Consider the following 12813-nt stretch of genomic DNA (forward strand, 5'->3'; position numbering starts at 1 on the left):
ATACAGCGGGCGTTGTCAACAGACTGTTGTCATGGAGACAGGACGGACGTGCTGCACTTTTCTTCTCAGAGCACAAACGCTTCATGCAAACACTCCCGAGCGTACAGCCTGCGCTTTTCTGCTCGGTTAAAAAATGCTAGGTGGACACGGGGCCTAAGTCATTAATCTGCCTCGCTCCTTGGTTTGAACCAAATGTAGGCTAATTTGTGCATAACTTGAATATTTTCAGCCACAGATTCACTTCTCTAGAGAGCCCAGGTTCATCTGGATAATTGGAAAATGTCATCAAGACAACAACGGGGATCTTTACCACAGAGGAGTAAGCTACAACAGATCGGGGGTTGATACACAGACTGTGCATGGAAGAAGGATCTTTTCTTTATTGGTATTTTCATGAAGAAGTTTCTATATCTTCTAGACTTCAACTGAAACTATTTAAAGTGTAGGTAGCACCACATCTTACAGCTACATCTTCGTCTAGTAGCAGTGTGTATATCTCTAAAAGTAACTCCTCAGTCCTCCATCACTGCAGGGCTCGGATAAGTAAAGTTTTTTTCTGTACCAGCGATCTGATTGGATAAAAGTGTCGCTCTGGTTTCCAAACCTAGAATAAACCCTATAAATAGCGAGGTGGTAACACAGATATTTCAGGCCGCCGTTTGGGGCTTTGCTGACTATTTTTCACAGCTTTGAGCTTCTGCGATTGGCTGCTGTGTGGCCGGGCGCCATCCTCCTCGCTGGCCTGTTGGGATGTTAAAAAAAAATGGTTCTTTGCACAGCTGCGACCTTAAAGAGGAAGCTGCGAGCCCTGACGAGATATCAGCTCTGTGCTAATCACCTCGTGCACGTCCTGAGCAGTTGACAGGCCCTTTTCCTTTTTCCTCTTTAACCCTCCAGTGGAACTCCTCCTCTAATGCGAGGGATGAAGTGTGTGTGCAGTTCAACATTTGAGCCCTCACAAACCTGAAGTCAAAGTGCAACAGGCAGTGTATGTGTGTAGTGAGACACCAGATATAAAAAGTATATGCATCAACAGACATCTTCGCAGATATCTTAACAGTTTTTTATCTATCTATTGTGCAAATGTTTGTGGAACCAGGTTATTTCCTAATCAGACATGAGGAGATAAAAGTGTTGGTGTGAAGATAAAGTTGCTGTGAGGGAACTTTCCAATACACAAAATGATAAAATCTTATCGTTAAAATCATCCAAGTGTGCAACAAAATACAAAGAAAACATGCATGCATCGTAGATACTTTAAAGCAGGGGTGTCTAAAGTGCGGCCCGAGGGCCATTTGCGGCCCTTGAGGGGATTTTTTGCGGCTCGTGACTTCAAATAAAGAATCAGAAGATTTTGGCCCCCTTGATTAAGATTGGCACGTTATCTTATTTTTCTTTTTCATGTTAACAAGGGCTGAACAATATTACTAAAATAGAAAATGTTCAGTAACATGTATGTTGTTGTTTTTTTTTTTTTAAATCTACAGCTTTTACTATTTTCCACATTTTTTTGTAAACTATGAAAAAAAAAAACTTATGCAAAGATTTTGCAAACAAGCGGACTGTTGTTTAACCATTTAATGACCTGAACTAAATGCAGAAAGCTTTTCAAAAAAAAATGAACCACGTTACAGGTTTGATTCTGAGAAAAAAACAAATAAAGTAGAACGAAGAAATCAAAATATTTGATTTCCTTTTATTAAAGGGTTTCTTTAGCGAGCCTTTTGATTCTACAAAGCCTTACTATTTTTTCAACTATATTTAAAAAAACAAAACCTGTGGCCCGCGAGCGATTCTAACACGACAATTTTGGCCCGCAAGAAAAAAAGTTTGGACACCACTGCTTTAAAGCATGGCTCAGGCTGCAGGATCATCAGGCTGCTTTGAGGTCTGATTCCTCCTTCCTGACAATCTGTGGGGTGTTCCCGACCTGAGGCTGTTAGGAGCTGATTACCTTCCCATATTTTCTTGTAGTGTGAGTCGTATAAAGAGCCGATCTGTACCTCCCCGATCTGCTCAGAGATCGTTGTGGACAATTATTAGGATTTCAAATCTTGATGATGACGCCATGAAAGGGTCTGGAGGATGTCATGTATGACTATAAAATAACTGTGAGAGACGATGGAGGACAGTAATACTGTAAGTGGACAGTAGTGACGACTTGCAGCATGATGCAACCTGTACAGGTGCGCTGGACAACTGTTACCATTTTATCTCAAGTTCTTCTGGAAAAACAGACAACCCATGTTGTCCATGTCTCCACAGACCTTTTTTTAAAAATGTTTTTGTCCTCTCTGCACCGCCGGGCGTCTTAGTAAAATCCTGTAGTCTGTGATGTGTCATTATTTCATATCTCTGTAGTGCGAGCATGCTTCAGATAACAGAGAAGATTATCTGTTAAGATTCTCCTGATGTGTGTGATGGGATTTAAAACTCCTGTCGTGTGAGCCAGGATGAACAGGAAACAGAATGTGTGATCCTCTGCAGTGTAAAGTCAGGAGCTATGCAGCATCATGCAGGAGTCTCTCTTTTACCCCAACCACAGCTTGATGACATCAAAACCAACCCAGCCAATCAGCAGCCTCAGCAGCCATTGAGCCGAATCTCTCGTCATTTTCTTTCTTAATTGGCTAAAAAGATCAAATCTCCACTTGCAGACTCATAAAAAGAATTCATCTCAGTGCCGCTCCGACAGCTGATGGTGTTTCCTCTCTCTCTCTCTCTCTCTGTGTGTCGGCAGCACGGAGGGAATTTAAGGTGGATCGACTTATCAAACATAGCAGCTCTGAAATTGTATTAAGCAGGACATTTCATCAGTCCTCTCCTCTCTGGTCTTTTCTCGCCTGTCAATGAAATCAGACCATTATTGCCTTTCTTTGTCCAAAGTTCAATGAACAAAAGTCATTGACAAAGTCATTTCAGCCTTTCAGCTCTGGGTGTGTCAGCAGATTTTCAACTTTTGGCTCAGTTTGTTGCTCCGGCTCACAGTTCATCCTGTTTTAGTGAGTGAAGACAGTCGAAGTTCACTTTGTAGTGGGATGATCTTAAAACGTTCACAAAACATTACACCAGTTGTTACAACAAACTCTTTGTGACTTTGCAGAATAGTCATTTTGTTCCCCTAATAAATAATAATATGCTTTAAACTCGAACACTTTATAAAAAATCAGATATCAGAAAGGAACTACAGGTTGGACTCTGACCCGGTCTACCTGCTTGGAGGTCTGTAGCCTCTGTACACGGGATGCCTGCTCCGCCAACTGAGCTATCAGACACTCCAACAGTATAACTGAGTCTTTTATTTTCAATACCCTGCAGCTCTACTGAGGACACAATTATGGTTTGGTGGTTCCATTTTGGTGATGTAATCATGGTAATATTTCTCTTTGTTATCCAATACTCTCGTTTATGTCCAATCTGCAAAAATAATACCATTCCCATCAGCCTCCTACATTGTATTCAGTACTTGTCCCGTTATTCCACCCTAACATGTTAAACTGTAAAAGCCAGGTAAACCTTCAAACCTCAGTATGTTCCTATTAAATATGCTTCCACTTTGAGTTTTAACTCCCAGGAACTATTTTCAAGGTCCCTTTAGTCCCTGAAGTCACTGCGGTCTAAAGACCCATGCAGTATTTAAATTATAGTCCTATGTCTTTAAAAACCTTCTTTTATACGCAACAGAGGTCTTCTAGTTTGGAAAGTACCACCAGGGCAGGTTAAATAAAGATCCTGGAAACTAAGCTTAGAGGTTCCTGGTCCCTGGGGAAAGTTCCTGTGATGGAAATGTGGCTTTTGCCAATGTGAGCATTTTAGCATTGAGAGCAAAGCGAACTGTCATCCTCCACAAACTACAAGCATGGCTATAGGATCCTGGTTTTGTTGTATTGTTGTGTTTGAGTGCAGCATCTTTGATCCACTATGAGAGATTTCAGGTCCTTTGATGGCTGTGGAGAAGGAGCATGTGAGGGCATCATTTTATGATACTGCAGACGAGTGATTTGAGACTTCCTCCTCTGGTTGACTCTTCAGAGGTCGGGTGCTCCTTAAGATAGCTGCTGACACTTAGCCTCTTGACATGGTGGTATATCACTTCCTCCTAGAAGGAAAGTCCTCTTTAGACATCTACGTAAATGACGGAAATATCGACTCATTCCCCATGCTGTTACCTGCCATGCCTCCTGCAGCAGAGACACCAGTGTTAGAGAGGGGAACATGTATTATTCACATTTAATATTGTTAATGCATTCAGACTGTTTCCACTGGGAGAGTACATTAGGAGAGAAAGCAGATATAGGAAGTTATAGTAGACTGTTATTAGGGGTTACATCGTCGTGATATTTATAGGCCTGTTTTACATTCTCGTGGTTTGTTGATGTTATGAGATCCTGAAGCGGGACTCAAACTACAGAAGTTCTAAGACACTTTAGCTCCGCCCCTTGACGGTATCAGTGTTTGACACAGATTATCTGTTAATGTGAGGAGATTACTGAGCCAGACTTGAACCTCCTGAACTATTTGCAGATTCAACAGTTTGTCCCTATGACTTCAGACATGTTTGATATTCAGTATTATAATGCAATGATAACGTCATGGCTTCCAAATAGGGTAATGTATTTCCTACAACCTACTATACAAATCACAGTACAGAGGTCACGACATCATGCATATTGCAATAGACATAGATTTATAAAAATGGCTGTGTCTGACACAGAATTCCCTTCAACAGCTTTTCTTTGTTGTAGATGATTACGGCGGACCTAGCTGTTGTTGCTAGCGACTTGTCATGTGCAGACGGCGGTTGGTCGTGTTGCTGCAGTAGTTTATCTGGTTTTTGCAAAGCTTGCATATTGCATGACTCATGTCCAACTCCTGACTGCCTGGTGTTAGCGAAACCGCTAAATGCTCCCGTGTCTTTGCTTTCCATTTTGCTAGGTGGGCTAGAGTTTCTTGTGCATGCTCCTTCACAGCATTTGCGGCCATATTGATTTATTAACATCTGCCTCGATACACATGTTGGTAAGGACTACATTAGGATATATTGTCATACAGCCCTACTTCCAAGCTAAACCCTAATACCACAGGGAGATCAGGGAGGCGACGCCATTGATGATGTCTCCAAGCAATGATAAACACACGAGCCCCTGAGGCTAATGCTAGCTAGCATAATAATGTTGACCAGAAACAAACACATACAGTTTCTCCTCAGGAACAAACATCAACAAGTGTTGACCAAATAACAAAAAAAAACATTTCTCTTCTCGACTTGTTTTTCAGACACTTAACTAGCTGCTAATTTGTGGGTGTGTCTGCTCGCCTGCGTGCTACCGCTCATGCTAGCTGTGTTTAGCATCCTGCCGAGCCTTGAAATGAGCTTTTTCACATCTAAAAGTTTTTTTTTATGCCTGTGTCAAGGCCCTGCCGATTGCATAACCAATATTCTTGGTAAATTTTGACAAACACTGGCACATGAAACGTTTTTCAAGGAGGCTGCATGAGCCAAGTTGCCATGGTAACTGCTGAAAACTTTCTCATGTTTACACAAGAGGGGCCTGAAGAACTCGAGCTTGTACAATACAACTCCAGCCACACAGTGATGTGATGTTTACCGGGAGTCCAGGTAATCTAAGCTGGAGTCTGTTGACGGCGTCGGTTAGACAGAAGGAGGAGTGTACTGTAAGAGGAGCTTGTTGTGAAATCTACTTCATCGAGCAGTCTGTTTGCAGTTTGCAGAGATGCAGATACATGTCCAGTTTCCTGCTTTCCTCTCTGGCCTCTCTGGACACACAAACCAGCCCCATGCTGTTGTTGGCAACCGTCTCCAGGAAGTGTCTCCCCTCTCTGCTCCGCGCTGCTTGTAAACAAGCTCTTTTATTCATTGTCTGGGTCGGGAAGAAGGAGGAGGAGGCGGAGGGAGGTGCTGTGGGGACACGGAGCGCAAGAGAATGAGCGAGGGAGGTGAAGTCAGTATTCAGGAATGTGCCTGGGCAAGCCCTCGGGTTGACACAGCCCAGATGACTGTGAGGGAATCCTTTGGCAGAGGGAAGCCGGGGAACCCCGTTCACCACCTCCAGCCCTCTCCCTCCCTCCCTCCCTCCCTCCCTCCCTCGCTCTTTCCCCTCTCGTCAGTCTCGTTCTTTCACTCAATCCGTCTTTGTCTGCAGCCCTCAGCCAGCCTGTCTGCCATAAAAACATTATACAACAAGGGAGGCACAGTAATGGGGAAACCGGCTTATGTCAGACTGGTGGAGCGTGGAAAACAGCAGAACCTATTTCTGCAGCCTCTGCAGGCAGAGTGCAGCCAAAAGTCCCCTGTGAGTTCAACCGTGTCCAACCTGAACTCTGAAAAGCTTCCAGACAGCAAGTTTGAAAAGCTCTTCACAATGACTCATCGGCTTTTGTTACAGGAGGCGGACGGTCTCTCGTGGAGCTGAGACATGACCTTGACACCAGGGTCGATCTTCACCAAAAAAAGAATGTTTTACGGAGGCGTAATCGAATCAAAGAATTGCTTTGAATGCCTTTTTAAGAACTTCTGTGCTCTTTTATAGATCTTTGTAGTGCAACAATCTGTCTCTCTCGCCTTGGCTTTATTACCAACCAAATTAGGAAGGTTGTTCCATCTATCAGGACACTTTTTCATTACTGCTGGCGAAGTTTGCACTCTTCTAACCACCAAGTGTTGGAGGAATCCCAGGAGTCTTAATGTGAAATAAATGTCTTTCCGCTAGTGGCTTGTGTATTTGTGTAATGCAAGAGGCTGCGAATGCTTCGTTCTTTTGGAAGGAGGCTGCGAGCTCACGTCATGGCCTTTCCTCTTTCCAGGCGCTCTCTCTCTCTACAGGGGTCACGTTTTAGACTCGTGGAGCGCGGCTCGCTCAAAACATGCAGAGGAACACAAGGTTTCCACTGCTGAACGGAGAACTCCCATTCTTCCACAAAGAACAAAAACAAAGATCTTCAAGGCAGAAAAAACTGAATTTGATTTGTCATAGTTATGTCACCGCTCGTGGAGCTCTTCAGATGAGATGGATGTTAAAAACCTGTTGATGGGCCTCTGACAAACGCAGTGATTAATCACATCTGTGTCTCGTCGCGGTGCCGCAGTACGCGTCAATAGGAATGTTTTTAGAAAGTGACTGATGTGTTTTCTACTCACACCAGTGACTCATGTGGTGGGTGTTGTTGTGTTCTGCTTATCAAACCAGCAGAGAGAGAGAGGAGAAAACGCTCTTTGTGTCCAAAATGGCCCCAAAACACAGCCTTTCATTTGAAATGACACACGAGGGATGACGAGATAATGTGTAAGAAAACGCCACATGTTGTGTTTACTGAGGGAGCGTAGCCACACACTGATTTAGAAGAAGGGACGTGTAGAGCCTCTAATCGCAGAGTAATGGAGTCCAGTAGCAGAGTCTGCAGCATGAATGTCAATGACATCACCACCGTCTGACGGAGGCAGAGTGTTGCCTGGTAGCCTCCAAACTTTACCGTTGTCCAAAAAAACTTCAGTGTGGGCACCAACTGTAAATACATCTACACATACACTATCCATCTTACCTGTATGAGAGGTTTTGTTGTTTTTTAGCTATGGATGATTGTATGTGTGTGCACTTTAAGGTGAAGCTTTAGAATTTCGTTGTACATTGTATAATGACAATAAAGACATTCTATTCTAACTACGGATCACAGGAGAAATAACATAATTTAAAGTACAAACAAAAGAAAATATGCTGCATTCATGCAAAGAAAAATACTCGCAGCCTTTGTAATATCGATGCTACATGGAGCTCAGCAGGATGTTATTCCTGCCTGTGGCTGTCAAACTTTTTAACCTCACCCTCTGAATGTCAGACACATGGAGTCAATAGAAAGCCCTCGGACCTATTCCAACTTCAGGTCAAATGTATATCTTCAAAATGGACCGCTGGTGTTCACATGCAAAACTATTGGGAATAATTCAAGCGTGTAACTTCACTTGATCAACATAAAAGTCTTTCAAACAATCCTTTTCTATAAAGAACTGCAGAAACTGCAGAAACCTCTCCGCTTCCAGCCTCTCCAACGTGAAGATTTTATAATTAAAAGCCTCCTAAAACGTTCTCCCAAATTAGCCTTTGGTAATTTATGATGTGCATTTCTTTTGACGTTTTATCAATGATAAAAATGACTCGGATGCTGCCCTTAAAGATTTCCAGATTTAGATTAAACATGCACTCCATTTCCAAAAGGGTTCTGACACCCTTTGACTGAGGCTGTTTTTTCTTTTTTTTTACCAAAGAGAACAAACACACTCTCTCCACATTATTGAAATATCGAGTCCAATCCCACCGATGGTTAGAGAGCAGTCACAGACTTGATGGACCATCAGTGATCTCAGATAACCTTTACAGGAGCAGGATATGAGCAATCAAAGAAGAATCAAAAAAGGCTTTGGTTCGATCTTACAAAGCTGGTTGTTATTACACGCTCTGTGTGGAGCACGTTTTCTTTCTTTCACAGAGTCGTTTTGCAGCTGAGTTTACACTGTCAGCCTGAGGCATTCACAAACTGTGTGAGTAGCATGTCAATGGCCTCTCATTGGTAGTTAATCAAAGGCAGCAAGATTCCAAATTCAGAATATAACCTTCAGATGGAAGACTGCAGTGTTTCTGTTCGGCCGTCCTGTGTGTTTTTTTCTTTAATGTGCAGAGATGTTTGTTCATGTCCATGCATCATGCAATCAAATGTATTAACTGTCTCTCCTCTCTCCTCTCTCCTCCTCTCCTCTCCTCTCCTTTCATCTCCTCTCCTCTCCTGTTTCCTCGGTCCGGCCGATGTCGACTCCTTTACCACTGTGGTGGTGTGACATCCACACAGAGCTCCCAGCTGAAGAAGGTAAATATTGATTTTTCCAGTGAACTGCGGGTCCTCCTCCCTTTTTACTACCTGATGAAGTGTCTCGCGCTCAGGGCTTTTCTTCTCTGTAGACTGAGGGCTAAACTTTAGGAGGGGACACGGCTGCAGGTTTCCACACATGCACACACATCCTTACTCTTCTGCAAACACAGGGATTGTCTTTCTTTACAACCGCTCGTCTGCAGCAGGCAAATAAAGTCAATATATTTCACGGATCCTTCTCATTCCTTAAACACTGAGCTAACTCTGAGTCCTCGCTCTGAAAGCCTGATCATTTTTTACAGTCTGTCATGCATAAAGTCACATAATGTGTATTTGTCTTATTCCAGGGAAGTCCCTGTGGGAGATGGTGGTGGAGCAGTTTGAGGACCTCATGGTCCGGATCCTGCTGCTGGCTGCCTGCGTCTCCTTTGTAAGTGCGACACAGCTCATTAAACATCTAGTAGCCCTCATCTTATTTGTTCTTGATCTTGATTCTCAGATGTAATCCCTCCTGTGGGACCTGGAACCCAGATTAGACGTTGGTCAGGAAATTGCCACCTAATAGACTCCTCCAGTAGCTTCAGGGAGCACTTACTCCCCTGATAGAAAGATACATGGCTTAGTTAGTCGTCCCTGTTCAAACTTGTGTATTACAGGCTTTTCCACACAGGGTTTATGGGCACAAGAAGAAGTGTCAGAAGAAGTACAGATAATGGGGTTTAAAATGTTTTGGTAAAAGTAGAAATATTGATTCAGTTTTTTTATTGAAGTAAAAGTGAAATGTTACGGGATCTTGTCAAAAGAAAGCCTCTGGAGAATATTTATTCCAGCTGTTATAAGTTCAAAGTAACTGAACGTAATGTATTAAAGAATTGAAGTACTTGAATCATTCTTACTTAAAAACATTGAACAACAACTTTGCTCCAGTGTGCAAATTCGTAGGTTAGGAAATGTTGCTGCTTTGAATTTTCTCCAAAGTCGTCAGCCATATTTTAGTAGTTTAATTAACGGCCCAATCAGTGAGATGTGTAGTGAGTGAAATGATAAAGTGACCTTACTATATGATCAGACATTAAGGAAACATGCTATGTTGAAGTGCTGGCTTCTCTGACAACAATGCAGCAGTCAGTATGTCCTCCTTCTAACTTTAGATTCTGGTCCTGAATGATCTGGATTTGTTTGGACCAGAGGAGACAGCTCTCTACAATGTTTAGAATTTGGACTGCAGAACCCATTTTAAACACTAGGTGTCAGAGCTACATATTGCTCCTTTAATGTTAGTTTAAGTCACATTCATGACACTCTCAGATTTTTATCGCCCAGAGTAGAGAGAAACGAGATGTGAGTGGGAGTTGTGATGTCATTCAGGTGGAAAGCGCCTGTTGTTGCCCTCCATATGAACCTTTTACCTGCATGCACCGAGGCCTGCTGGTACGTGATTGTGCAATACCACTCAACCCTAACCCTACAAACGTACTGGAGACTATCAACCAGAACGCTTCTCATTCCAAAGTGTTTCTACAGATTCTACATTTTAGTGTCCAATCTGTAAATAGAGATTCAAGCTGAAGTAAAAAGCCCAAAACTGGACCTAGGTAGAGTAAGGAAAGTTGTTTTTCCTTTTAACTTCCCATCTCTGCTGACAGGGAACATGTTAGGTCCCTTCTGGAAAAACAAGCATCAATCATGACTCCATCTGCTGCTGCCGCGGCTCATACTGTGACCCTGCTCTGTGAAGGTCGTCCAGGGGTGGAGTGGGGGAATCCTGCCTGCATAATGACTTTTATTTCCATCTATTACAGCATGTCCCCGGAGTCTCAGGGTGGAATTGCTGTTTCTATTTCTGAAAGTAGGAAAATTGCTCTAAAAATGTATATGACACAATACATCTTCTCTGGCCGCTCTCTTGTTGGTGAGAGGTTCTTAGACGAGGTGTGGGCGGCGTGTTGCTGCAGGACTGAGCAGTGTGGGCTCACTCTTCCTCGTGTAAACCAGGCTGTCCTTACTTCAAAAAGCTTGTTTATAGTGGAATAAGACCTCGTTTTCACTCCTGCAGACCCTAAAATGTCCTCCCTGCCTGGAGGAGCTTTAGTCAGGATCTGAAATGCATCCCTCTCCGGTTTGCGGATCCTGAGTGTTGATCATTACGTTCCTTTAATGCCCTTAAACGTTGAAACTTTTCTGTTTGCTCTCTGATCTGTACGCCTGGTGTATAAAAAGGGAGGGGCAGCCAAGAAGAGCAAACTGGAGGGGAAGTTGAACCTCACCCTGGGACTCATTTGGAAGACACTTTGAATTTATTCAAACTGAGATGATTAGACGCTCCTTTGCATGAAACACGAGACTCATCATCCGCCCAAACACGGCGAGTTAGGCTACTTTTCCTTAGATTCAGGTCTGTATGACATGTTTCTCTAACTCTAATATGTGTCCCTAGTTTGTCTACAAACCCCCCAATGATGAGAAAAGTCCATCCTCTCTGTCTTTTGCCTGCTCCACTTTTCAGAAAATGTGTGCTCAAACAGGCCGTTTGTAGATTACCCTTCATGACATTATAAAGGGCAGTAACCCCTCCCCCAGGTGGGTGACACTCCCACAGCTAGGTGTTTGTTCTGCCCTCTGAGTCTGCCTTCTCACCGTAAACAATATGACATGGAGCGAGAAAGTCCGAGCCACCCAAGCCCTTCCAGAGAGGGGGCGTGGTCAGACACAGCTCATTTACATTTAAAGGTACAGACACAGAAACAGCCTGTTCTGAGCAGGGCTGAAATAGAGGGGTTTATAGACATGATCAAATACAGGATCAGAGTGGATTTAGAACAAGAAACTTCACAGACATGTTTTGAGGAGCTCTGAGACTAATTTAAACTGACTGAAGAGGAGGAGAATATGTGACCTTTAAGACATGTACATCACAACACTTGTACGTTTTGTAAATTGTTCTTGAACGTTAGTGGGTGTTAATTCGGATCAACTGAATCATGCAAGCACATATCTTCCACAGACAGATTGAAGCCAACTGTGCTTCCTTTACTAAACATAACATAATGAAGTCATCGATAAATGTGCAAAGTTAAAACGTAAAAGGCTGTAGCTCTTAAATGTTCACTTAAGATGAACTGAAACAGGTTAATGCTAAAACCCTTTGCATACCCTGTGACTCTCGTTCTTTTTGTCATTGCTCTTTTCATTTTGGTCAGACTACAAGCTGATGTTGAAAAAAAGCCTGTGGTGTGGTTTTATTAGAGCATGGTCTCAGAGAAAGCCACAGCAACCACCTGAAACAATCGGCGCATTTCCTGCCTTTGAGCTATTGATAGAATCAGGGCTGGACTTCTTCTTTTGATTTGCCACGTCTTCTACAAGTGGAGCCGATGTTGGAGAGGTCAAGAAGAGAGCACAGGAAGGGCTTAAAGGACGAGTCACGCTGGAATGGGACCACAAGCCCACTAAGTTTATAGAGGGTTTCTTTCAATAGCTGACCTTAAAAGTATTCTTTCTGATCAGTTTGAAATGGAATTTTTCACTTTGCTGATCACCGAGTGATGTACCAAAACTCTTGAGGTATTCAGTCATAATGTGTCATCTGTCTGCGTGTGTCTCAGCGTTCAGTTTTGCATGTTGAGTGTGAGGAGAGGAACATTAAAAGCTGTGAGGACAGGAATGTTTAAATCTATGAGGAAAGGTTTATTCTGGTGCTGAAGCTCTGAGTCAAGGCGTCGATTCTTTGCTCGGCTCTGCCTCGGATTGCCGAATGCAAGGAGATAGATTTCCTCGTCTGTGATGAGTCTTGCAAAAGCGAAAAGAAATTCTCGATTTAAACTCCCATTCAGTGTGAGAGTAGGAGTTGGATATTGAAGCCCCCTCTCTAAAGGACGAGTCTTTAGAACGGCCCTCGCTCAGAGGCCTGCCTTTGTTGCCCTCAGCTCAGTC

The 12813-nt window shown here is 43.2% G+C and overlaps 1 protein-coding gene across 2 annotated transcripts in view; it reads left to right on the forward strand.

The window, feature by feature from the left end:
• The window catches only part of atp2a3 (ATPase sarcoplasmic/endoplasmic reticulum Ca2+ transporting 3), a 55332-nt gene that overhangs the window by 7495 nt on the left and 35024 nt on the right, over nt 1-12813 (forward strand). For both annotated transcript variants that reach the window (XM_061055908.1, XM_061055907.1), the window contains exons 2-3: nt 8860-8877; nt 9228-9310. In XM_061055908.1, the coding sequence (XP_060911891.1) occupies nt 8860-8877; nt 9228-9310 (101 nt within the window). The remainder of the gene's footprint in view (nt 1-8859; nt 8878-9227; nt 9311-12813) is intronic.

This window comes from Labrus mixtus, chromosome 14 (assembly GCF_963584025.1).
Source record: "Labrus mixtus chromosome 14, fLabMix1.1, whole genome shotgun sequence".
NCBI lineage: Eukaryota > Metazoa > Chordata > Actinopteri > Labriformes > Labridae > Labrus > Labrus mixtus.